A 21,941-nucleotide genomic window follows, 5' to 3' on the forward strand; every position below is an offset into this window, starting at 1 on the left:
TGGAACATTTTCCCACATGCATTCTCTGAAGACTATAGTATCTATTAGGATTAGATTACATGATACAATCACATGCATACAAGTCGAAACCAGACTGCAAGTTCCTGATCCAAGCAAACCTGCTTGAATTGGATTCCCCCTTTACAACTCATCAATGATACTCAAGTCCAGAAACTTCTCCAACTCCGTCCTTGGGGTGACCGTCCTATTGTCTTGTTCTGCCAGATACTTGTCTTCTTCTACCAAAAAGTCTATCAGTCGATCATCCCAACGTCCACCCCACTTATGATCATCCCAAACAGCCTCTACAACTTCCGCATCTGCACCAACGGCCTTAGCCACAAAGTCGAATACCTTATTCTCTTTTGGGTGATGCGTGAACACGTCCAGCGTCTTCTCGAGCGCCCTCACAAATTCTACAATATCCTGACGCTTGGATGGGTCGTTCAGAGCCTCTGTAGTAGAGTATAGCGCATAAACTTCTCTGTATATTGATGCGTTTTGAGAGGTTATCGCGTTGTCTCCCAGAGCCATAGCGCCGAGCTCGACAGATGTTTCCCACATTCCGTACGCATCCAGGCTACCGTTATTGAGCAGGTTCGGAAGTTCGCTGTCTTTGCACGGAGCCTTCATACAAAACATCGCGTCGACAGTCTCGTATCTCTCGTATTCGTAATCCTGCACGCCAACACTACTCATCATATTGTGGACGAACACTGTTGCGCTCGATACCGGGAATGCGCCAATCTTCTTGCCCTTCAGATCTTCAAGTTTAGCGATACCTTTTCGCTTGTCGGCAACAAGGCGGTACGGGACTTCGCAGATGATATAGATCAGGCGAATGTCGCGATGATTGGCGTACTGTTTGAGACCCTGTGTTTCTGCGTTGGCGCCGAGATCGAAAGTTACGTTTGAGGCGAGGTCAGCTACACCGCCAGACAACAGCGTCGGAGGTGTGCTTCCATTGTAAAAGTTTTCGATGGCGTAGGATTGAGGTGTGTGCTCGATCCACAAGAGAGAGCTTGCAATTCGAAGACTAGCGACATGACGGCATTGAAAAAAGATGGCGGTCAGTATAAGTGATGGATACATGATGTTGGCGGTAGAAGATGAGCCACTTAACTTTGAGAAGTCAACGACACTCTTCCTATCTCTGTTCTATATGTATTCTTTCGCAAGCCAAGAGCTCTGTTACTCCCGGTCAACGCGGCAGTATTGGATTTCTGCACATGAGTTCATGGCATTCGGATAGATAGTATCGAAGCAGGGATCAGTTCATGGGTGTAATTAGCCATACAGATTGTTGCAGGGCCTGATCACGCCATTTCTGTCGATTTGTATAAGCCAAAAAACAAGTCTTCATCAGATAGGGCGCAAGAGAAGCGGTTGACACACTAAAAGCCAAGTATCACCTACTTACAGATTGCCGCGTGTCGATCTTGGGCAATGTGGGAGCGATTGGCCCGTTGATCGCACTATAGCGGATGCAATAAGAGAAGTATGATTGAGGATAGAAGAGCTAAGGAATGAAAAATGCGCACAAGTTTTTGAAGTCCATCGAAGTTGTTACCGGGATAAGATTCGAATGTGGCTTTCGTCATTCCCACCCACCGGAACGCCATGGTATATTCACCAACATAATCAAGCGATGAGAAGCCTCCGAAAACACTAAAAGATGTGCCGAAGCACTTCCAAGCACTACAAAAACAGCTCTAGTGAGACTGTATCCAACCCAGCATCTGACTGAAAGCTTGTGCTTGTGACTGCTTGATCTTGGAGTCCTCGTAATCTCCATAGACGGCGAAGCCATGAGGCACGTCGGAAAAGACTTGTATCTCATGCTCGATTTTGTTGTTTTCCATGGCTCTTCGTCCAGGTGTCAATGCCTCGTCCTCGGAGAACATGGGATCATCCTTGACAGCGGCAATGTAGACGGGAGACTTGACAGCTTCAAGGTCCTCTTTGTATGTCATGGTTGGGTGTGCAACCGCACCAGCTCTGAGAACCGGCTCTTTCTTGACCGTGCCTTGCTCTACATCTTTCTGTGCTTCTTGACCCCAGGCGACGGTGTCGGGCAGCTCTGAGGCCAACATAAGGATGTATTTGGCGCCGAAGCAGTAGCCAACACCGTACATGCCTCCACCGTTGGCAACAGCGTCGGCATACTCTTCCCTTGCACCCTCGACAACTTTGTGAAGTAGCGGAAGGACCTTCTCTGGGGTATGACGAGCAAGCCACATGTCGATCATGAATGACTTGATACCCTCGGCAGTCCTCAGCTTCACTGACTCTAGCCACGACGCTTCCTTTGGAATTTCTGTCATATCAACAGTATTCGGCGCTGGGTCGTTGTCGAATTGGTCAGGCATGACGACCAGGTAACCTTCCGATGCGTACTTGTCAGCCTGCAACTGGTTGTTGGTAGACTTGACGCCTGTGCCGCCGGTGAGCATAAGTAGAAGCTTCGAGGGTGAATGTGGGTAGTCGGCCGGTTTCGCGATGTAGCAATCAACGCCGCCTAGTTTCGTAAGGTCACCGGTGGGCTTCTCGCCAGAAGGGGTAGGACGATCTGTTGTGCAGTGTTCCTGGCCACTTAGAATCTGGCTGTATGCAATTGCCCATGAGAGCAAGAGACTTGACTTACACCCATACTTGGCCCTTGTTGCGCTCTGGTGTCTCCAGGAAAGACGCTCTCCTCTGCTGGCTTTGGCTCTTGGGGCTGCTCTTGGGAAGTCTCCTGCGCATCGCTCTCGGGCGCACGCGTGGCAATGTCGTTGTCCGCCATGATGTTTCTAAGTTGAGTGGTTGTGATTGTTGACTGGGTTGAAAGCTGTCTTGAACGAGCTGCAGCTGTGAAGGGTCCAAGCCTAATTACGTAGCCCCGCACAGCCACCCCAGCCTTGGGAGACGTGCATCAGGTTAGAGCGGGGCCAAAGAGTCACGTGGCGAGACGCGTCGACGCGCTTTCTGAACTTCGCTGAGCCGCCACCCACACACGCCATCTCTACACCACCCACCCACACATACATCACAGTCACAATGGCAGAGGGAGCAATCACGCAAGGCGCTATTCAGTAGGTAACGACATGTTCCACTATACGTCCCTTGCTAACATCACATAGGAGCATCTTTCAGCCCAGCGGCTGCTTCGTAGACCAGCCGATCCTGCAATGCGTACAGATCAAGACGATGGAGCCCAAGGCGGGCGAGGCGAACCCAGTGCAGCGCTTTCGCGTTGTTTTGAGCGACATCCGCAACTTCATCCAGACTATGATCGCAACCAGTATGTCAAGCGTAGGCACAGCAAGACCGTGGCTAACGACGTGCAGCTGCCAACGACATTGTCACATCTGGTCAGCTTAAGAAAGGGTCGATAGTACGTCTGCTCAAGTACAACCCCCAGCGTGTCAAGGACAAAAAGTATGTGCTCCGCACTGTTATGCGAGAACTCTTCTGACTATTGCTAGCATCCTGATCATCATGGAACTCGAGGTCCTGGCACAATACGGCGAACTCGACAAAATTGGCCAACCCGAAGCTCTTGACACCAAGGCTGCCGAAGCGCAGCCCGCGGCCATTTCAGGCAACAACTTCTACGGATCGAAAACGGCACCCGCTCCACAGCCCCAGCGGTCGCTTCCTACTCACCAGAGCAACCCCGGTACTTCATCACACCCCAACCTCTACCCTATCGAATCTCTATCGCCATACGCACACAAGTGGACTATCCGCGCGCGATGCACCGCCAAGAGCGACATGAAGGAATGGCACAACCAGAAGGGGGCTGGCAAGCTGTTCAGCGTAAACCTCTTGGACGATACCGGCGAGATCCGAGCGACTGCTTTCACCGAAGTCGCTGACAAGCTGTATCCTGTCTTCGAAGTAGGCACCGTATACTACATCTCAGCACCCTGTCGAGTCACGCTTGCGAAGAAGCAATTTTCCAATCTGCCCAACGACTACGAACTGCAATTCGAACGCGAGACTGAAGTCGAGAAGGCAGAAGACCAGGAAAACAAGCCACAAATACGATTCAATTTCACCAAGATTGCTGACGTGGCCGACGTCGAAAAGGATGCAACGATTGATACTGTTGGTGTCCTGAAGGAGGTTGCGGAGGTTACTACCATAACATCCAAGAACACCAACAAGGACTACAGCAAGCGCGAGCTGACGCTAGCCGATGACAGTCAGACATCGATCAGGCTCACTATTTGGGGCAAAACTGCTGAAACCTTCGAAGCGCCATTGGAGTCGATCGTTGCTTTCAAGGGTGCTAAGGTCTCCGACTTTGGCGGACGAAGTCTAAGTCTGCTGAGCTCCGGTACTATGATGGTTGATCCAGACATTGATGAGGCACATAAGCTGCGAGGATGGTACAACGCTGCTGGGCAGAATGCCACATTCTCTACGCATCAAAACATGGCTCCGGCTGCTGGTGGGTCCAAGAACGAAGCAAAGGCCATCTCAGCGATCCTAGAGGAGGAGGCATACCTACAAGACACACCCACATACATGAGTCTTCGGGCGTCTGTCTTGTATGTCAAAAACACTACAGTCGCCTATCCTGCGTGCTCGACGGAAGGCTGCAACAAAAAGGTCATTGAAGAGAACCCTGGTTCCTGGTGGTGTGAGAAGTGCCAGAAGGCCTTCCCTGAGCCTCAATACCGCTATGTGTTGAGTGTCAATGTTGGTGATCACACCGGCACGCTGTGGCTCAGCTGTTTCGATGAAGCTGGCCAAGACATCGTTGGCATGTCAGCGAATGAAGCCATGAAGATCAAGATGGATGATGACGAGAATGGCACAACAAACTTCATGAATGCCATGCAAGAGGCGACATGTAAGACGTTCAACTTCCGAGTGCGGGCTAAGATGGAGACGTATCAGGACCAGCCAAAGTAAGTGCAGTGTGAGATGTTGATTCAATACCCACTAACATGTTGCAGGCCGCGATACCAGGTTCTGAACTTGTATAAGCTCAACTATGCCCAGGAGGCCAACAAGCTCGCTCAGCTCATTAAACAGTACGATCTGAACGAGGACAGCTTGTTCGTTAACTAAAAAGTACGGTATACGGACGTTCAGACGGCCAATGTTCTAGTGCAATAATAACTAGAAATGCATTATGCGGTCAGCGAGTTTCACTATATGCCGATGTGGCATATCAACATCTTTCATGTTTTCTGCTGGCACTCGTACGAATGACAGTTGTATCGTACGAGATACCTATATGTGTGTGTTATTCCCGTGGCCTATATTGTCCGACACCACCCCACCATAGCTTAAGCTCCATGACTCGTGAAGCTGCCCCTCTACAAACGTCATTACCAATCATTCCGTAGCTGCTGGAACGGCCTCGGGATAGACTATGCATACAATTCCCATAAGAATTTCTGACCTTTCTGACATTCTGACAATACTTCTGATCACATTTAACGGATCACAATTGCGCACCGCCCACATCACAGTACCCTAGAATTGCATTTCTCGACCAGCAAGGCCTATTACATCACCACGATGAGCGACACTATGCGCGCAGTAGGTATGTAAAGCATACTCATATTTCCACAAGTTGAAGTAGCTAAATGCATGAAGACATCAAGGATGGCAAAGGCCCAATCGAAAACCTCCACATCGCCGACATCCCCAAGCCGAAACTTGGAAAGTCGCAAGCGCTCGTTAAAATCAAAGCCTTTGGTCTAAATCGCATGGACTTGCTGCAGCGCGAAGGACAGTACCCTGTACCGCCTGGCGCTTCCAAGATTCTTGGCGTGGAGTTCTCAGGCACAATTGCAGAGCTGAGTGCAGAGGGTGGAGGCAAGGAGGGCTTCAAGGAGGGAGACGAGGTTTTCGGTCTGGCATATGGAGGAGCTTATGCCGAGTACATTGCAGTATCAACACACATGCTAGTCAGGAAGCCAAAGGAACTGACTTGGGAGCAATGCGCTGGTATTCCTGAAGTAAGTTATTCCCATAGGATCCTGAATATGTTAGCTCGTCGTGGAATATCAGCTGCTAACAAAGACTTCGTAGACATGGATTACTGCGACTCAAGCCATGTATCTCGTCGGTCAATTTGCCGCCGGCAAGACCATCCTCTGGCACGCAGCCGCTTCCTCAGTCTCGATAGCCGGTATCCAATTGTCCCTCGCCGACAAGGCGTCCGCCGTCTACGCAACCGCACGTCAAGATGCCAAATGCGACTTTGCCGTGAAAGAACTCGGCGCAACTGCCGCCTTTAACACAACATCTCAGAACTGGGTCGAGGAGGTAATGGAGGCTACCGACAACAAGGGCGTAGACATCATCGTTGATTTCATCGGCGCATCATACTTCCAAAACAACCTTGATGCAATTGCCAAGGACGGTATCATCGTCAATCTAGGCTTCATGGGTGGAACCAAGGTGCCAGAGGGTACGGATATCAGCGCATTCATCAGGAAGAGGTGCACCTTTGTCGGAAGCAGTCTACGATCAAGAGATGAAGAGTACCAGGGCAAGCTCAGGGACCAACTTGTGGAACATGCGTTGCCCAGGATGAAGGACGGACGGTTCAAGCTCTTCATCGAGAAGGTCTTGCCGTGGGAGAAGGTGCAGGATGCCCACAGGTTGTTGGAAGAGAACAAGACGAAAGGCAAGGTCATTTGCACAATCGACTAAGTGAGAGCCTGTAGTCGAGAGGCAGTATGGAAATAATATCGATAAATATATGAAGTAATGCTGTTGTCGCCAAGGTTTCTACATATCAAAAGGTCTTGAGATCAACCATCAACGTATGCTAACTGTGAGTAACCTATGTTTCTGTACGGCAACATATACTTCACAGTTCTGTTCGTTGACAGATTAGTGTTAGCCTAGAGCTTCAAAGTCTGTGAATGATGGCATAACACTGCAACGCAAAAAAAGGTCAAACTTCACAGAGTAGACAGCAAGCAGCCCCAACCTAGAGGGCCATCACTAGATGCAAAAAAGACGACGTTGGCCAGATTCGAACTGACGCTCCCGAAGGAACAAGATTTCTAGTCTTGCGCGATAACCACTCCGCCACAACGCCCAAAGCGACACCTGTGTGATTCGAACACACGCTCCCGAAGGAACTGGCTAACTTCCCTCAATACAGAGGACTAGCAGGCCAGCGCGTTAACCACTCCGCCAAAGTGCCGGAGATTGATACTGTTTGATGGAAAAACTTGATTAAGGTCATAATATATACATATTAATCGTTCAAAGACGCTAATGTCTTGCACGTACGCAAATCATGTGGACTATAGCTGGAAGTGTCGACTCATGAGATGTGGGGCTTGCTTGTGGGGCTACGAATCTAACTTCAACTCTACCGCATGCAAATGAACTAGAGAGGTATGAAAACAACATGCCTTAGCCTGTAGTCTACATCCGCTACTAATTCCAAAGTTTGTCAAGCTTCAAAGTATTGAAAGCTTCTGGCTTCACTATTTGTATACATATAACTCTATACATACATTCTTGTAGTAGAGTGGAGTAAGTTCTTCTTGAAGGAAGTGTAAAGTTTTTCTAATAGTGCTTGGGTAAGGAGCGGTAGGTGCGGGGATGTTGAGCTATACTTCAACATGTTCGTGTCCAAGGGAACTGCACACTCCCACAAAACCCACGAGTTCTAGAAGTATTTCTGCTTATCTGGAGAATTGGAAGGTCGGCAGAATCCTCTTGTGGCTCTCCAGCTTTGCGTTGCCAAAGATCACACGCTATATCTCTCACAGCATAACTTCCATATTAATGATCTGTATTCAACACCTTAGGTAGGCGTATAGACTGTTTACCTCACGTTAAAATACGTAAGTGGAATATCGCGATCATCATTACGGTACGTGAGGAGAACTAATACCAATGAAACCGCTGACAACCCTGCACGGAAGGCCTACTCGCAACAGCGGACTGTTACAGTGGGATTCGGCGTCAACGCTGTCAAGATCCATGCATGATTGTACTTCAGTAACTCAGATCTCGTTGGCATATATCATGTTCCCATCACTTCATCAGGCTACAGGCCGTAAGATTGTCACGCAGCCATGACCCTGAATACTGGCTTAACTGGTGCTGCAGACTTTGGGGATGACTTCATATTTGGAGCGAATAGTACATTATGTGCTGTGAGCAACTACAAGAAGAAGCTTATCATTATCAGGATAGGTTGACAGAATATTGAGATCCTGGCGGGAGGTATTGTATGCAAGTATCGCTGGGGGTTAGCATGATCTGTCACTGGAAGTGTTCTGGAGCCGGGAAAGATTGTTGAAACTGCGGCCGGAGGGTATGTGTACTTGAAAAGACATAATTAGTCTTACAAGTAGCCACTTGAGTACGCCAGTGAGGCGGACGTGAGCTATGCTTGCTGTCCACGCAATTTCAACGTGATTACGACAAGAGTGATTGAGATTACGACATCAGTGCTTCGTGAAGAAGCAATATGCTAACGACACCATGCGTCTCTGGGTTAGCGCAGCATAGGAGAATAGTTCTTGTGAGGCAAAACCAGGTCAGCTTTCAAAACATCACAGTGCGTACAGAACAAGGCATGCATAATATCAACAGTCTTCTATTTGTCTCATATCGCTACACCAAGCCTCCTACATCTTCTCAAACATCCTTGTGACTAGAAGTTAAACAAAAAAGCAATATTGTGAAGCGATCGTTTTGCATCAGAGTGCGCGTCGTTCGTTCTATCCCGTGTATGTCCGCGAGAACAAAGCCTGTCCCAGGATATTTGCACCAGTCCCAAAATATACACACAAACAGAAGTTTTAACCACGAAACGCCAGAACCGCCCGTCTCATGAAAGAGAGAAAGAGGGAAAAGGGCGCTTAAGCGGCACCAGCGTAGACCTTGCCAACAGCCGAGAGGCCGTTGCCAGAGTTGAGCTGGTTCTCACCGTCACCAACCATGAACCAGGAGTAACCCTGGACCTTGTCGGAGCCATCGAGGTAGGCCATGGCGTCCTTGAGGAAGCTGGCAGCCTGCTCCTCGGAAGCAGAGCCGGGGTTAAGACCAAACTCGGTGATCCAGACCTTCTTTCCGGAGAGAGAAGCGGCCTTCTCGACCTGAGCCTGGAAGCGGTCGATGGTCTTCTCGTCGTAGATGTCGTAGAAGTGGATGTTGGTGGCGTCGACGATAGCGTCAGGGCAGCAGTCGTTGAAGCGGCTGAGCCAGTCGAGACCCATTGGGGCCTGGCCGTTGGTGACACTGGGACCGACGATGGTAACGTCAGGGTGGGCCGACTTGACAGGGTTCATGTACGTCTTCCAGGCGGCGCAGGCGGCCTCGGGCTCCATACCGCACTGCTCGGCGTGGTCGCACTCGTTGAAGCCCATGACAGCGGTGGAACCCTTCTCGACGGCCTTGTCAACGTTGGCGAGCCACTCTTCGGCGCTGGACTTGCTAGGGCTGTGCATCATGGGAACGAAGGTAGTTCCAATGTCGTTGCTCTCGGTTTGGCCCCAGTTGTAACCGAAACCGAACTTGCTGCCGAAGGTAGTGCAGAGGTGAGCCTCGTTGTAGGCGAGACCGCGCTTGACACCGGAGTAGCTGTTGCCAGTGGCAGCAGTGGGAGAAGGAGCGGCAGAAGAGACAGCGGAGCTGGCCTCTGCGACGGGCTTCTGGATCAAAGATGCGGTGATCTCTGGAGTCTTGGATGAGACAGAGGCCTCGGGGGTCTCAGCAGGGTAACCAGCAGCGGCTGAGGACTTGGTCTCGGCTACGGGAGTCTCGACAGGAGTCTCGACAACAGATGAAGAAGCCGCCTTGGTTGGGGTAACGGCGGGGTACTCAGCAGCCGGAGAGCTGGCTCCGTATCCGTTGTCAGCCGAGGACTCAGCGGCAACGGGAGATGAGGTGGGGACACCAGCGCCACCGCCAGGAGTGACGGTAACGGTGACCTTCTCGGAGGCAGTGACGGTGACTGTTGCGCCACAGACACCAGTGGAGGCATCAGCGGCCTCGACTCCCTTGTTGTTGTCTCCTGCAAGGCCGGTAGGCTTGACGTAGATGGTTGAGTATTCAGTCGCAGTGGAGGTAGAGGTGGTGTCCAGGGTAGTAGTCTTGTCATCACCGTAGACACCAGTGCCGGTAGCACCAGCAACAGCGGTGCTGTTGTAGGCACCACCCCATCCGCCGGTTGGGTAAGCAGCCCTGTGGTGGAACTTGTTGTGCTGGTAGTGGGGAACAGCTGCAACGGCAGAGGCCAAGGCCAAGAGGCCGGTAAACTTGACAGAGGCAGACATATCGATGATTGTTGAAGATGGCAGGTTAGGTATTTGCGTTGCGCTTGCTTGTATTGTAGGGTATCGATGAGTAAAAGCAGATGCGGCTAACCTGAGCGCAAACAAGTATTCGTTGGCAGTCGAACAATGAACGTGGTAGTCAGAGCGACAAGAGAATGTACCGAGCAGATATGCTCAAAGGAGTGGCAGGCAACGACCGTGTTTGGGTGTGAGTCTGAGGGATCAGGATGTGACAAAAAACACTGGGGTGCGGGAGATTTTCAACTTGATATATTGTTCGCGGGGAACTCGGGCGCTCGATCCCTTGCCTAGACCTTCACAAGCTCAAACTTTTTGCGCAAGCGGGTAAGCCAGGGGTTCAGGTGCAAATAGCCTCTTTCAGCCATTTACAGGTCAGAAGTAGCCTCAGCCGCTAAGGTTGTGGCCAGCCTTGATTAGCTACCGCATGGCGCCGGTGCGTTTCACATAGCCGCCACATTCAGGTACACCCGCTCACCCTCGCCCTCCAACAGGGGGCCCTCATGCCGTTTGCATGTGTCTCAGTGCCTGATCTGCTTTTTCACCTGCAGGTTACTCTATCGATAGATGTTCAATCCATTCCGTCAGATATGTTGCTCATGTGAATTTGGTGTTGATGTTCGCTGTGCGTTAGTCCCCACATATTGACAGGCCCACTGATCCTTCACATGTCTTGGTATTCGCGGAATCGAAAGGGGTGGGGCCGGCGCAAAGACCGCGCGGGTTGATCGAGTATTCTAGACACAGGCTCTCTCATTTCCGAAAGTATGATCGCCTTTGCGGGAGTTTGACCATTTTCAACGCGGTGACGACGACTACCCCATAACCATGGCCGTCTTTCTGTTTGTTGAGCGTTGCTGAGTTCGGGGCCCCGACTCAAGGGGGGTCCAAGAATGGAACGTCGTCGGCAAGGCGTATGCGATGCTGACGAGGCTTTCTCGTATCGACGAGTCAACATTCGACGCGGTCCGATGCAAAAATACCAGCCCAGGTGGCACGGCAGGCCCTCCGCGCGGCGTCGTATCTAGCTGGTCCCTTGCTCATGCAGCTCAGCTCAGCCCAGCACATGTGTTACGCATTCTTGTGTTTGCACGTTTGCGATACATCGACAGAGAGTACAATTCATGGTGCTCTTGTTCCTGAATGCCCAGCAGCGGTGTCCTTGCATACCACGCCTGCAAGTAACGTGGAGTCCACGCGCTGGGGCTCCGATGGGCTGGTCCTTGTACTGATTGCCGACATATCCCTATCACTGTCGGGTTCCGAACGTCTTTCTTTCCTTTTGTGTGCCGACAGAGAGATGATCCCAGTGTGTCTGCGCTCTGATGCTTCCACCGACGTCATCAGGTTGCAACGTGGTTTTCCATCGTGCGCGCGTCATCAACTTGGTGTATGCAGATATTGCGCTCGAGATTTGTCTCCCCGATTTTGTCAAAGGAACAACAGACACCCTTCTCCACGTCGAAGCACCTCATTCGTTGGTAGCACTAACATGCATCCAGTAAGAGTCGACTGCCCTGCGCTATCGATATAGCCTATCGATAGGACAGAAGGTTCCTGCATAAGCGCTGCTGAACCTGCGCACTCTAATGCATGCGCTCTGCGCCCGGTGTGTCAAACTTCATTTCCCAACAGCAGAGAATGACATATGCCCGCCTCTGCAATTTTTTGTCATTCTGGCACATTGGGCTGGGAATAAGAGCGAGGATGCGGTAGTATAGGTCGTCGCGAGCACACGTAATGATCTCCACTTCCTCCAAGTTCTGGATTCTGGACTGTGAGCACGGTCCAAAAATCCGCAGGTCGCCTCACCTGGGCAGAACACAACGCCTCGCACATGCTTTCACCGAGCGTATTCCACGCACAGTTCCTTAGATAATTCTGATTTGTGCAATGAGAGGATAGTATGCTGCGTAGAGCTCAAGGCTATACAAAGTGTGCGACCTGATACTCACGCTGGAGATGTCGGCGATCGATGAGCATGACGTACAGTGTCGATCACTCTAGGCATCTTTACTGGTACGGTAACTTAGCCTCTGCAAAAGTCTAGAGATCGATCGCATCGCTTTCCTCCGAAAGGCCCAACAGGTGGTTCTCCTTGGTAGCTGTTTCAAGACAAACAGCGGTTCGCCGAGCGACGCCATGTTTCGAAACATTGGGGGTAAGAGTATACGGCGCAACCCGACGAGTCGGCCTTCAACGGGTTTTTTGGGTCGATCGTCGCACCGAAACGCTGGCATAGAGACCCTGAAAGCTTGTTCACTACCGTATAGCTAAGTGGCGATCCTGCATGTAGTCCCATCGAATGAACATATTAATGAGACACAGTGGGGTATTCCTGCTGATACGACTACAAAAGGTTGCTGCAAGCTGTACGCGGAGTCGATGCGTTAACTATGGATACAACACATATAGGCCCTATACATTCATCGTACGCAATATTCTCCTTCTTTACGTATAACTCCATCTTCGCACACCATATCGCATCCCAGCTTCTCCGTGATGGCACAACCATCCGTACACCATATATACCGTCGAGCAGGCAAACACGTAACCTCTCCATCCCGATCGCATGCCAAGCACTCATTCACTATCCGTCCTACAGAATGCTCTGCAGCAGCGAAGAAGCGGAACCAGTGGTTCACTCGCCTTTTACTCGCCTTGCTTTCTTCGGACGGTGTTGCGATCTTCACGCCTGTGAAAGATGACGTGTTCATATATCTAGTCTTCCAATTGAGAGCGGAGGATTGAATAGTACTGATATTGCTTACGCCGGTTGCTGCGTCGCGAGCCTTGATAGATGGTTCGGTGTTAAGTGATAGAACAGATTTGGCCTTGCACCGCGGGTGGACCGACATTCCAGAGGTCGATGAGGAACTTGCAGTAGCAGTAGTTGTACTATTACTTTCAGGAAGAGGAATCGACGCAGTTGTGTCTGCACCGGTACTTGGAAGAGTACTAATAGGTGAGCTTCTCGATATGATGTTGGTGTGTATAGGCCAATTGAATTCGGAAGAACCAGGCTTAGGGACGACAGGAGCTGGAGGCACAGGGTTGGAAACTGACGAAGTAAGTGATTCTGTTGCACTAAAAGACGTGACAAGCAACGATGAAACAGTCTTTAATCCTCCTGATGGCGTTATCCAAGGCAACTTTGGGACCCAGGGCAATAGAAGACTAGAATTGCCAGGTACAATATGGGGCATTGTGTGCGAGCACGTAGTGCTTGTATCCATCAGACCAGTAGTGCTAGTAGACGTAGCAAACGTCCCTGTCGTTGTTGTGCTACCCAGAGTTGGAAGACCGTCAGAAGCAAAGGAACTCGGCAAGGGATCATAGGTAAAGGATGGTAAGGAGAGAGACGTGGTGCCAGACAGCGCTTCAGTCACGTAGCTTGTATATGTAACCGTAACAAAGACCGTCATGGTAAGGATACCAGTTGGAGATCGCTGGCCGATAACTATGGGGTCAGGAGCACCTTCGTCGTTGGGTGTGGCTATAGTACTGTAAGCTAGTAGTGCGATCATGCAGAGATACATGTAGTAACTGCACATGACAGCAATACTCATGTGGTTGCACGACACTAAGAAGGTTTTGTATATATCGCAGAAGATAGGAAGGTAACGAGCTGCAGAAGAGTCGCTTTATTGCAAACAGACGTTCACACTTTTCAAGTACATCCTTTGATTGTTCATTGATGTGCGGACACGTCTTGTATTACGGGACATTGACGTACAGCAATCAGTAGTGGGGCGTGAACGATGCACAGTGGAAGTCTCTTCGTTCAATCATCATATGCGCTATAATCAACCTTCTCTCACGTCCTGATCTCAGCAGCCTTCCTGAGCCGGTTCATGACTGCTGCCGCAATGTCATCACCTGTTCTATCGTCAATACCCTCTACAAAGATGGTTTCTACGCCTTTCTTATCAAGCTCTCTCAGCGCCGAGAACAAGCCTCTCGCAACGTCTTCTGTTTTTGCGCCAAGATTGATTTCCCACACCTGAACAGCTTCGGGCTTAACGACGTAATGATCTGCATGCGGTATTTGGTGTTGAGCGACAGATCGCAGGAGATTTGAAAGGCGCGACGACGAGTCGTTGACATCTAAAGATACTGTGTCCAGTGGACCGCAGAGTACCGGACCACCCGCATCCGATGTCTTCACCTTCTCGGCGCTTATACCCAGCACACTATCCCAGCTCTTGGTCCGAATAATACCAATGCGTCTTTTACTCTTCAGCTCGTCAGGTGTGGGTTGACTTGCACCTGCCTCAAATAACAGCACCGACGCTTTCGGACTGTAGTGCCTGTACTTCATTCCAGGTGCGCGTGGTTTGCTCGAATCTTCCGCTTGCTTGTCTTTGTACCCAACGACTACGTTCTCCCACCCAGGACATTGTCGCAACTGCTCTACCGTGACACCACCCGGCCGCAGTATTGCAGGTGGACTTGACAGTCCGTCTATGACCGTACTCTCTACACCTACTTCGCATGGCCCACCATCAATTATCAGATTGAGTTTCCCGTTGAGGTCATCGTAGACATGTTCCGCAGCGGTCGGCGAAGGTCGCGTGGACGCGTTTGCGGAGGGTGCAGCAAGTGGACGACCACATAACCGCAAAAGGGACAAGGCGATGATAGAGCGTGGCATTCGTGCGCCAAAGGTAGTAAGACCTGCTGTGACTTCTGGAGCGAGGATCGAGTTTTCAGGAGCCGGCAATATGATGGTGAGCGGTCCAGGCCAGAAGCGCTCAATCACCGGCCTGTAAATTTCTGGTATAGGGTCTTTTCCAGCATCTTTTCCGTCGCCTACAAAGTCAAGCTTACCGAGCAACAGCGCTCGTAGCTGGGGTAGCGAATGTATATGAACGATCAATGGATTGTCCGCTGGTCGTCCTTTGCTGGCAAATATTTCTTTCACAGCTGCGCTTCTTGTGGCATCCGCGCCGAGTCCATATACAGTCTCTGTGGGAAACGCGACGGGGGTATTCGTGCTCATAAGCTCATGGGCTGCCTGTTTCAGCGTTCCAGCATCAGCATCACCCTCTGCGTCGTCGTATTGTATGTCCCATTCATCGATCAAGTCTTCCGACTTCTGGAACGTGATCCTCCCCAACTTCTGAGGGTCTACGCGTTGAACGCTAGTCTCGGGCATATTTGCGAGGAGGCGATCACGTATGTTTGAGACGGTTGGCGTACTTCGCCTGCCGAGTCTGAAAGTTGTAGGCGTGAAGAAGAGAATCGGCGTTTTCAGCGTGGCAACCGGAGAGCGGCGGGCTTCTGATGCAGCGACTTGCACCAAGGAACGTGTAGGGGTAAGCTGGAGCGAGGGCTTCGTGAGGTTGACATTTGGTATGCGGGGATGGCGAGTGCGCATTAGAACCTTGGAATGATGACTGGTAAAAGAGGCCAAAATTTCTCGTTCCGAGCGTAGTGGGGCTCAGTTCCGATGGCACCTAAAGAAAAGCGACGTCACCGAGATACCCGACAGCGCCCAAGACGCTCAAGTCATTTCACAGCATGAGGAACTATTCAAGCCGCAGGACCATGCACCCAAACTATCGCTCAATTTGCTGAGTATATTTAGTGCCTTGTGGGAGTAAAGAGCAAGACTCAAAGTAGAGAGCTTATGGATGGCGACGACTAACGATTTGCTGCGTGCGGTTAACGGATCTAGAGGATAGAGGATACTCAGAAGATACATATGAGGAGCTTGGACGCAGTCGATACGGCGAACTCTACAGTTCTTGAGCAGCATTAGCCCACCAGTGTCTGCATAACTGTCATCAGCTGCGACGACGAGCGTGATCAAAAGGGACGGTGTGGAAGGACAAGGTGTCGCGCGCCCCTAAACCTCAAAATCCCAGATCCACACGGACCCAGACACCATTGGTTCTCTTCCCCCGCACTAGCCTGAGCTAGTACAGCGTGCATCTGGACCCTGGGACCCCATCCCAACTTCCTCAAAACTCCCCTTCCACCTCGCCTCACCCTTGCTATCGCCCTTCCACAGCTCGCGATAGTAAAAGCTGCTTCTCAATATGCCCGCTCCATCCGATATTCTCAACGACCCTGAGATTGCGCAGGCATACGAAGACGTGCGTTCAGACAAATCCGAGACCACGTGGCTTATCTTGAAGGTACATGGTATTCCGGGGCTGCGTTGATGAGGTATCGTCCGACCAGACATCAATGGAAAGCATCGACTGGATCGCGAACGATGAGATCACTGACTACCATGTAGTATGCATCCGCAACTTCAGATAACCTCAAACTCGCCGGCACAGGAAGCGGCGACATCGCCGAGATGACGGAGAGCCTCGGTGACGACGAAGCTGCTTATGCCTATGTACGCATGAAGCTAGGGAATGACGAGTACAGTGAACGCGTCAAATTTGCTTTTGTTGTTTGGCAAGGTTGGTCATGTTCCTCGTTCATATCTCGAGATGACTAAGACGTTCATAGGACCTCAAACGAAGGTGATGCGCAAGGCCAAGATGAGTTTCCAGAGTGGACAGGTCAAGCAGGTCATCCGCACTTATGCTGTAGAGATCCAGACAGGCGACAAGAAGGATTTGGATGAAGAGGCAGTAACGCTGAAGCTTAGAAAAGCCATGGGCGCGAATTGTGAGTACACGTTTTGCTATTTATGTTGATTGAGGGTTACGGGATTATGGGTAGAAAACCAAAACATAAAGAAAAGGACATATGCACTAATCGCTCGAACAGATGATCGCCAGAAAACGAACTACTAGCACGTCTCGTACTGTATGATAATTGGTCTATTAGACTATGATGTTACTACTTCGTCAACGCCACCCATAAATTTGTAAATTGTGGTATGAGTTAAGAGACCATAGTAAAACTTCTCCCTCGATCCCTTGGCTCTCACATAACCCCATTAGCTGCTCTCTAGGTTTCGACAAATGCCAGTACCCACAGCACAGTTTTGTCAAATCATATGTCAACTTCTTCAACCGGGGTGTTGCGACCTTCCACTCCGGTTCCCGATCTTGGACCCAAAGAACGCCATTCTCTACCTTGTCTAGATCCACTTCCCCCCTGGTCGTCTCAAGCGTGTACGGTTCTAATCTCTCCAGCGGCTTACTCGGTCTTTCACCAGCAAGGTATTGTCGGAAGAAAGCCATGGCATAGACGTCTTCGAATTTCCCTTGTAGATCTTCGTACTCCCAGAGATCGTCCGTAATCGTCAAGGTCTCTAGGGTCGCGGGAAGAAAATTTGCAAGACTAGGTGTACTGTCTAGAGCAACGGCCTCGGTACCAAACAGCACTGGAAAAGATATGGTCAAGTTGGTGAGCACGGGGAAATCGTGCAAAGGACCTAGGCTGCCCCCCACTGCGTTTTCAGTTTCACGTGCAGGGTTATATGCTAATTCGGAATTGTAGTGTTGGTAGCGCACAATTAGATTGGTAAGCGTAGAGTGAATATGTCGCAGTGCGTCCTTCAAAATCGACAACTGTAGAGGCGCGAAGTGTGGGTGTGTATAGCAGTCGTATTCAAAGACCCTGAGATTCGTAGCCTGCCTGAGCAGATGATGAATGGTGAGTGGATCCATTGAAGAGCGAACAAGGCGCAGAGTAGTCAGTGTATGCGGAACAGGAGGTAATTCTAGTGGCCACTCAAATGAGAGATCAACTCCCTCTTCCTCGCTGCTTACGTTGCCATAGTCGTCTCTCTCCGAACACGCAATAATTTGGAGCGACTCAACCACTGACAGGTAGAAGAAAAGCAGTAGAGTGCCTTGCGGTTCCAAAAAGTTCTGTCCCCACGCTTCGGCCATATCCGACTCTTCCAACTCAACGCGTACGGTTTTCAAGTTAGCGAACCACTTTGGTCCGTCATCTTCTGCTGCATTCTTCGCGATCCCATGCTTCATCATCGTAGGAAACCACTGATTGAATGGGAAGAACTCCCATGCTATGGTCAAAGATTCGAGACGAGCTTGGCAAATACCAATCAACAGCGCGACCAACATGTGCCTGGCGTGCTCATCGTCTAACTCGGGCCACTGAACCGATGTGTCTTTAGGATCCGCGTAGACACTGAACATCTCGTCCATCCATTCTTCATCTTTCATATCATAGTCAATTCTTGGGAAGCCATAGCCAAGGACGTCTTCGAAATTGTACTCTAGACAATTCTCCGCATAAAATTCCAGATTTTTGACCCAGTTGATGTATTGGGGCTTCTTTTTCAATGTGCGAACCAAAGCTTGTATCTTGGGTCCTTTTCGGCCGTCAACAGTCCCTCCGTCTTCGTCGTCTTCGCTTGTGTTGTCCCAAAGCAGGGTGATGGTGTTGTAAGCTGCTGGTAGAGCGACAGTGTGGAGCGTCTTGCATGTTTGGGCCAGATTGACAGCATCTCGAGATTCAAGATCGAGGACTATGTACTCTAGCAATTCGGTAGGTAGATCGGTGATTGGTGACATTCTTGTGTTTTTGAAGAGATTGAGGGCGAGGTCCGGGTGTGGAGGAAGAAAGATACAGACTCGGATATAAGGATTTAGGCAGGCGTCAGTGCGCGCTTTCTGGAACGGGTGGCCTTGTTGCCTCGCATACAACGCTATCGTGATTCGTGATCGTGAGATCGTGTATCTATATCCAATCTATCCACCAATACCACGCCATGTCTAGAGCGATGACTTGTTCATGTGGGGAAACACATGGGCAAGCCCACCACCTCCTGGGTTCGTTTTCGACTCGCTTGGACCTGTCCTAGATTCCGGATCGACAGTTGGTTGGAATTCAGTCGCAGAACGGTCTCCGACCTGAACCTCTTCGTGTTTCCTTGCCAGCTTGTTATCGACGTGGTTATCAAGCCATTCATGCTCTGCTTGATTCAACCTCAGATTTTCCTCCACCTCCCGCGTAAGCTTCTCGACTTCATCCTCCAGCAACTCATCGTGGCTCTTCTTGACTTCTTCCTTAGGCGCCACTGGATCTTCTTCAGATACCGGTGCCGTGGTAGCCCAGAGCGCTTCTAGTTCACCCAGCCACCCGCAGGCCTCTGCCAGCTTCCTCACGCCACTATCGCAATCTTCCAGTAGCAGCACGTCATCGGTTCGTTGGCCCATATCACCAACCCTCTCCGAATTTATAAGCAGACGCGGGGTTTGGTCTTCACAAAGTTGCGGCAGCGAAGCGAAGGGGTGTACGCTGAGCGACGTGCCCATGACTATGCACAGGTCGGCTTGTGCGGGGAGGCTACGGTTGTCGAAGAAGGCGGAGGGTAATTGTTCCCCAAAGAAGACGATTTCGGGTTTGACGAGGCCGTTACAGGACGAATCGACACAGTGAGGCACTGATTTGTCGCGGATGGCTTCGTTCATGCGCTCTTTGGGATACGACTTCTTGCAGTCGATGCAACATTGCCTATGCCTAGTCAGATTTGCCTAAACTCAATCCTCGCGAGTGCACTCACGATGCGAAACTGCCGTGCGCCTCAATAATCTTGTCGCCGGGGACTCCAGCCTCGCGCTCCAGACAATCAATGTTCTGTGTGAACAGCTTCAACAGCAGCCCCTTTTGATGCAGCAAGCTTATGAAGGAATGTGTTATCGTCGGCCTGAACTTTCCGGGGTATAGTTCTTGAGCGAGCGCGTAGAAGGGCTCTGGGGTCTTGCGGAAGAAATCGATGTCGAAGACGGCTTCGGGATATGGCAGGTTCAGGCGACTGAGGTTGGCGTATAGGCCGGTTTCTGGTGATCTGAAGTCTGGTATGCCGGCTGAAGTACTTATGCCTGCACCTGTCTGTCCGATGTTAGCACGCGGTAAACCGTCCCATCGCGTCTCAACTCACCATAACAACAATCTTTTGCGCACGCCCATCCTTGACATATTGTGCCAAAGCCTCCAAAGTACGTGCTTCTAGGGTTTGGGGTGGTGCAGTAGGGTCTACCACCCGCGATTCATCTTGGCCCATCCTGCCTCTTTTGCCTTTGCCTTTGCGACCTTTTTCCGCGTTGCGCCACGGCTTGTTTTGCTGCGCCTGTTGGCGATGCGCTTTGTGTTTGCGACCTATTTTGAAGGACGTGAAGTGACGGACGTTTTTTCGAAAACAAGAGCAAGGTGCGAGTGTGACCGACGTGGCAGTGATACGTGTGACGGGCGCGTATTGCATTTCGTGGGAGAAGTCAGTGCCCCACCAAAAGATATCTCTCGGGAGTCCGACGGAGCTGCTGCGTCATGCCAGGGGCCATCACCAACCCTTGCTCTCCAACACTACATGTCCGCTCCTCGACCTTGTGCATATCCGACAGAGACATCTCCATTGAAATTATTTAAAACATGGGCCCAGTTTATACAGGCACTCATTAGGACAGTTTCCCGTGACCTCATCCCCTGAACACGTCGCTCTAGCCTCGACCTCTTTCCCGCCAACCGCTTCTTTCACTTCCCTCACCCTGTCATCTCGCGCACTTCTCTCCACACTTTCCTTGATGGCCATGCAATCGAATTTCCCTTTGTCCGTTGTGCCCGTAAATTTGAGCACAGCCTTCATATGCGCAACCTCTTTCCCCTCTCCGTTCTTGACGCTTACTCGAACATACTCGGGTGCATTACACCACCTTATCACGCGATCCCTTCCATCGGGAATACAGATCTTGCAGAAAGTGCACATTGTCGATCTCCGATCGAATCTGTAACAGTTCTTCTCGTCCTCACCACTAAGCTGAAACGTGTAGGCGATTTGGCTGATGAACGCATTCTGCAGCGACTTTCCGTTGTAGTCAACCCCTCCTTCGTGTTTCCCGGGAATGTAGTCACTCTCGACGCCTACTTCCACAAACTGTATGCCTTTTTCCACCATGCCGGCTTGATTGGAGTACTCGATATTATCGAATTTTTCCTTTGAAGTCTTGCACGTGTTGGCACCTATCTTGTCGTCATCGCAGCGGTTCTTGAGTAACTTGTTTAAGTCGCTAGATATATAACGGCCGTACCATCGGCCGACGTGTTGGCGTTGGTTGCTTATCTCGATGGAGAATGTGTATGATGGCGAGCTTGGGAAGGGCGAAGGTGAGGCTATTAGGGTCGTGCCCAGAACGAGACTTGGGTTGGTTGCCGCACTTATGGAAGAGCTGTTGGACCAGGCCGGAGGAATGGTGCTAAATATGGCCGTGGGAGACAAAAGAGACTCGAGCGATGAAGTGATACTTGATGTGGTCGTTATAGTGGTGCTTGATACGGGTGGTGGACTGTAGGTTACCCAGCTCGGTGGCTTGCTCGCTTGGTAAGTCAGTTCGGAATCCGTTTTAGTTTACCAACTGATACTGACAGATTTCTGGCCCGCCTCTATCCACAGCTGCGGCGCCGAGGATAGAGAGCAAGACTGCTACGCCAGCGTATTGAATCTTTGCAACAATCGAAGTTCGCATGACGGACAACTCGACCTTGAGGCTTACCATATTTCTATGCTGGACGGTGAGAAGATATAGCAACGCGTCACTTCAATTTCTCTAGCTGTCAATATTGTTATGTGAAGTCCATGGCCGGGAGCGTATTTCGTGCTGCTTGACTATTCCATTCTTATGGTGTAGTAATCAATATGCCTCAGCATCAAGGACTTGATGCTACAGGGATCCTATCAACGAGTGCCTACATCTCTTCTTACTAGACAATCGACTGTATCATCATCAC

The 21,941-nt window shown here is 50.6% G+C and overlaps 12 protein-coding genes and 2 non-coding genes across 14 annotated transcripts; 4 read left to right on the forward strand and 10 right to left on the reverse strand.

The window, feature by feature from the left end:
• Positions 1-89: 89 nt before the first annotated feature.
• On the reverse strand, positions 90-1,537 carry CC77DRAFT_1023817 (hypothetical protein). The gene has a single exon (XM_018525736.1). The coding sequence runs from the start codon at positions 1,090-1,092 to the stop codon at positions 142-144; it is 951 nt and encodes a 316-aa protein (XP_018381873.1). The 5' UTR covers positions 1,093-1,537; the 3' UTR covers positions 90-141.
• CC77DRAFT_1023818 (alpha/beta-hydrolase) lies at positions 1,423-2,856 on the reverse strand. The gene is made up of 2 exons (XM_018525737.1): positions 2,645-2,856; positions 1,423-2,585 (listed from the first exon to the last, which is right to left on the reverse strand). The coding sequence occupies exons 1-2, from the start codon at positions 2,783-2,785 to the stop codon at positions 1,713-1,715; spliced, it is 1,014 nt and encodes a 337-aa protein (XP_018381874.1). The 5' UTR covers positions 2,786-2,856; the 3' UTR covers positions 1,423-1,712.
• A 183-nt stretch (positions 2,857-3,039) lies between these two features.
• CC77DRAFT_1034041 (replication protein-like protein A 70 kDa DNA-binding subunit) lies at positions 3,040-5,064 on the forward strand (the record flags this gene model as incomplete). The annotated part of the gene is made up of 5 exons (XM_018526840.1): positions 3,040-3,074; positions 3,123-3,283; positions 3,330-3,420; positions 3,468-4,901; positions 4,950-5,064. The coding sequence occupies 5 exons, from the start codon at positions 3,040-3,042 to the stop codon at positions 5,062-5,064; spliced, it is 1,836 nt and encodes a 611-aa protein (XP_018381875.1).
• A 524-nt stretch (positions 5,065-5,588) lies between these two features.
• CC77DRAFT_944335 (quinone oxidoreductase putative) lies at positions 5,589-6,663 on the forward strand (the record flags this gene model as incomplete). The annotated part of the gene is made up of 2 exons (XM_018534965.1): positions 5,589-5,963; positions 6,037-6,663. The coding sequence occupies 2 exons, from the start codon at positions 5,589-5,591 to the stop codon at positions 6,661-6,663; spliced, it is 1,002 nt and encodes a 333-aa protein (XP_018381876.1).
• Positions 6,664-6,976: 313 nt separating this feature from the next.
• On the reverse strand, positions 6,977-7,057 carry CC77DRAFT_t86. The gene has a single exon. It is a non-coding gene; the product is annotated as a tRNA-Ser (tRNA).
• A 5-nt stretch (positions 7,058-7,062) lies between these two features.
• CC77DRAFT_t85 lies at positions 7,063-7,165 on the reverse strand. Its single transcript has one exon. It is a non-coding gene; the product is annotated as a tRNA-Ser (tRNA).
• Positions 7,166-8,571: 1,406 nt separating this feature from the next.
• On the reverse strand, positions 8,572-10,459 carry CC77DRAFT_1023820 (hypothetical protein). The gene has a single exon (XM_018525738.1). It carries the CDS (start codon positions 10,257-10,259, stop codon positions 8,844-8,846), a length of 1,416 nt encoding a protein of 471 aa, XP_018381877.1. The 5' UTR covers positions 10,260-10,459; the 3' UTR covers positions 8,572-8,843.
• Positions 10,460-11,180: 721 nt separating this feature from the next.
• On the forward strand, positions 11,181-11,885 carry CC77DRAFT_376328 (hypothetical protein). The gene has a single exon (XM_018531422.1). The coding sequence runs from the start codon at positions 11,320-11,322 to the stop codon at positions 11,809-11,811; it is 492 nt and encodes a 163-aa protein (XP_018381878.1). The 5' UTR covers positions 11,181-11,319; the 3' UTR covers positions 11,812-11,885.
• Positions 11,886-12,610: 725 nt separating this feature from the next.
• Positions 12,611-13,757, reverse strand: CC77DRAFT_376691 (hypothetical protein). The gene has a single exon (XM_018531423.1). It carries the CDS (start codon positions 13,700-13,702, stop codon positions 12,704-12,706), a length of 999 nt encoding a protein of 332 aa, XP_018381879.1. The 5' UTR covers positions 13,703-13,757; the 3' UTR covers positions 12,611-12,703.
• A 151-nt stretch (positions 13,758-13,908) lies between these two features.
• Positions 13,909-16,089, reverse strand: CC77DRAFT_1023822 (translation initiation protein Sua5). Its single transcript, XM_018525739.1, has one exon. It carries the CDS (start codon positions 15,655-15,657, stop codon positions 14,095-14,097), a length of 1,563 nt encoding a protein of 520 aa, XP_018381880.1. The 5' UTR covers positions 15,658-16,089; the 3' UTR covers positions 13,909-14,094.
• CC77DRAFT_376730 (actin depolymerizing protein) lies at positions 15,990-17,062 on the forward strand. Its single transcript, XM_018531424.1, has 4 exons — positions 15,990-16,420; positions 16,525-16,696; positions 16,746-16,907; positions 17,010-17,062. Exons 1-4 carry the CDS (start codon positions 16,322-16,324, stop codon positions 17,033-17,035), a joined length of 459 nt encoding a protein of 152 aa, XP_018381881.1. The 5' UTR covers positions 15,990-16,321; the 3' UTR covers positions 17,036-17,062.
• Positions 17,063-17,089: 27 nt separating this feature from the next.
• CC77DRAFT_1064922 (hypothetical protein) lies at positions 17,090-18,730 on the reverse strand (the record flags this gene model as incomplete). Its single annotated transcript, XM_018528770.1, has 1 exon — positions 17,090-18,730. The coding sequence occupies one exon, from the start codon at positions 18,728-18,730 to the stop codon at positions 17,090-17,092; it is 1,641 nt and encodes a 546-aa protein (XP_018381882.1).
• Positions 18,731-18,931: 201 nt separating this feature from the next.
• On the reverse strand, positions 18,932-20,421 carry CC77DRAFT_944193 (NAD-dependent deacetylase sirtuin-2; the record flags this gene model as incomplete). The annotated part of the gene is made up of 3 exons (XM_018534954.1): positions 18,932-19,673; positions 19,723-20,051; positions 20,101-20,421. The coding sequence occupies 3 exons, from the start codon at positions 20,419-20,421 to the stop codon at positions 18,932-18,934; spliced, it is 1,392 nt and encodes a 463-aa protein (XP_018381883.1).
• A 156-nt stretch (positions 20,422-20,577) lies between these two features.
• On the reverse strand, positions 20,578-21,709 carry CC77DRAFT_1098084 (hypothetical protein; the record flags this gene model as incomplete). Its single annotated transcript, XM_018529928.1, has 2 exons — positions 20,578-21,530; positions 21,580-21,709. The coding sequence occupies 2 exons, from the start codon at positions 21,707-21,709 to the stop codon at positions 20,578-20,580; spliced, it is 1,083 nt and encodes a 360-aa protein (XP_018381884.1).
• Positions 21,710-21,941: the final 232 nt, after the last annotated feature.

This window comes from Alternaria alternata (assembly GCF_001642055.1).
Source record: "Alternaria alternata strain SRC1lrK2f unplaced genomic scaffold CC77scaffold_21, whole genome shotgun sequence".
In the NCBI taxonomy this organism is placed as follows: domain Eukaryota; kingdom Fungi; phylum Ascomycota; class Dothideomycetes; order Pleosporales; family Pleosporaceae; genus Alternaria; species Alternaria alternata.

What these genes read in the sequence shown, in the direction of transcription:
- CC77DRAFT_1023822 (XM_018525739.1), bottom strand. Translation starts at nt 15,657, where the DNA reads ATGCGCACTCGCCATCCCCGCATACCAAATGTCAACCTCACGAAGCCC.
- CC77DRAFT_1023817 (XM_018525736.1), bottom strand. Translation starts at nt 1,092, where the DNA reads ATGTATCCATCACTTATACTGACCGCCATCTTTTTTCAATGCCGTCAT.
- CC77DRAFT_376730 (XM_018531424.1), top strand. Translation starts at nt 16,322, where the DNA reads ATGCCCGCTCCATCCGATATTCTCAACGACCCTGAGATTGCGCAGGCA. An exon ending in TGCTTTTGTTGTTTGGCAAG is followed by an intron (nt 16,697 to 16,745) that starts GTTGGTCATGTT and finishes AGACGTTCATAG; the next exon opens with GACCTCAAACGAAGGTGATG. An exon ending in AAAAGCCATGGGCGCGAATT is followed by an intron (nt 16,908 to 17,009) that starts GTGAGTACACGT and finishes TCGCTCGAACAG; the next exon opens with ATGATCGCCAGAAAACGAAC.
- CC77DRAFT_376328 (XM_018531422.1), top strand. Translation starts at nt 11,320, where the DNA reads ATGCAGCTCAGCTCAGCCCAGCACATGTGTTACGCATTCTTGTGTTTG.
- CC77DRAFT_376691 (XM_018531423.1), bottom strand. Translation starts at nt 13,702, where the DNA reads ATGACGGTCTTTGTTACGGTTACATATACAAGCTACGTGACTGAAGCG.
- CC77DRAFT_1023820 (XM_018525738.1), bottom strand. Translation starts at nt 10,259, where the DNA reads ATGTCTGCCTCTGTCAAGTTTACCGGCCTCTTGGCCTTGGCCTCTGCC.
- CC77DRAFT_1023818 (XM_018525737.1), bottom strand. Translation starts at nt 2,785, where the DNA reads ATGGCGGACAACGACATTGCCACGCGTGCGCCCGAGAGCGATGCGCAG. An exon ending in AACAAGGGCCAAGTATGGGT is followed by an intron (nt 2,586 to 2,644) that starts GTAAGTCAAGTC and finishes CTAAGTGGCCAG; the next exon opens with GAACACTGCACAACAGATCG.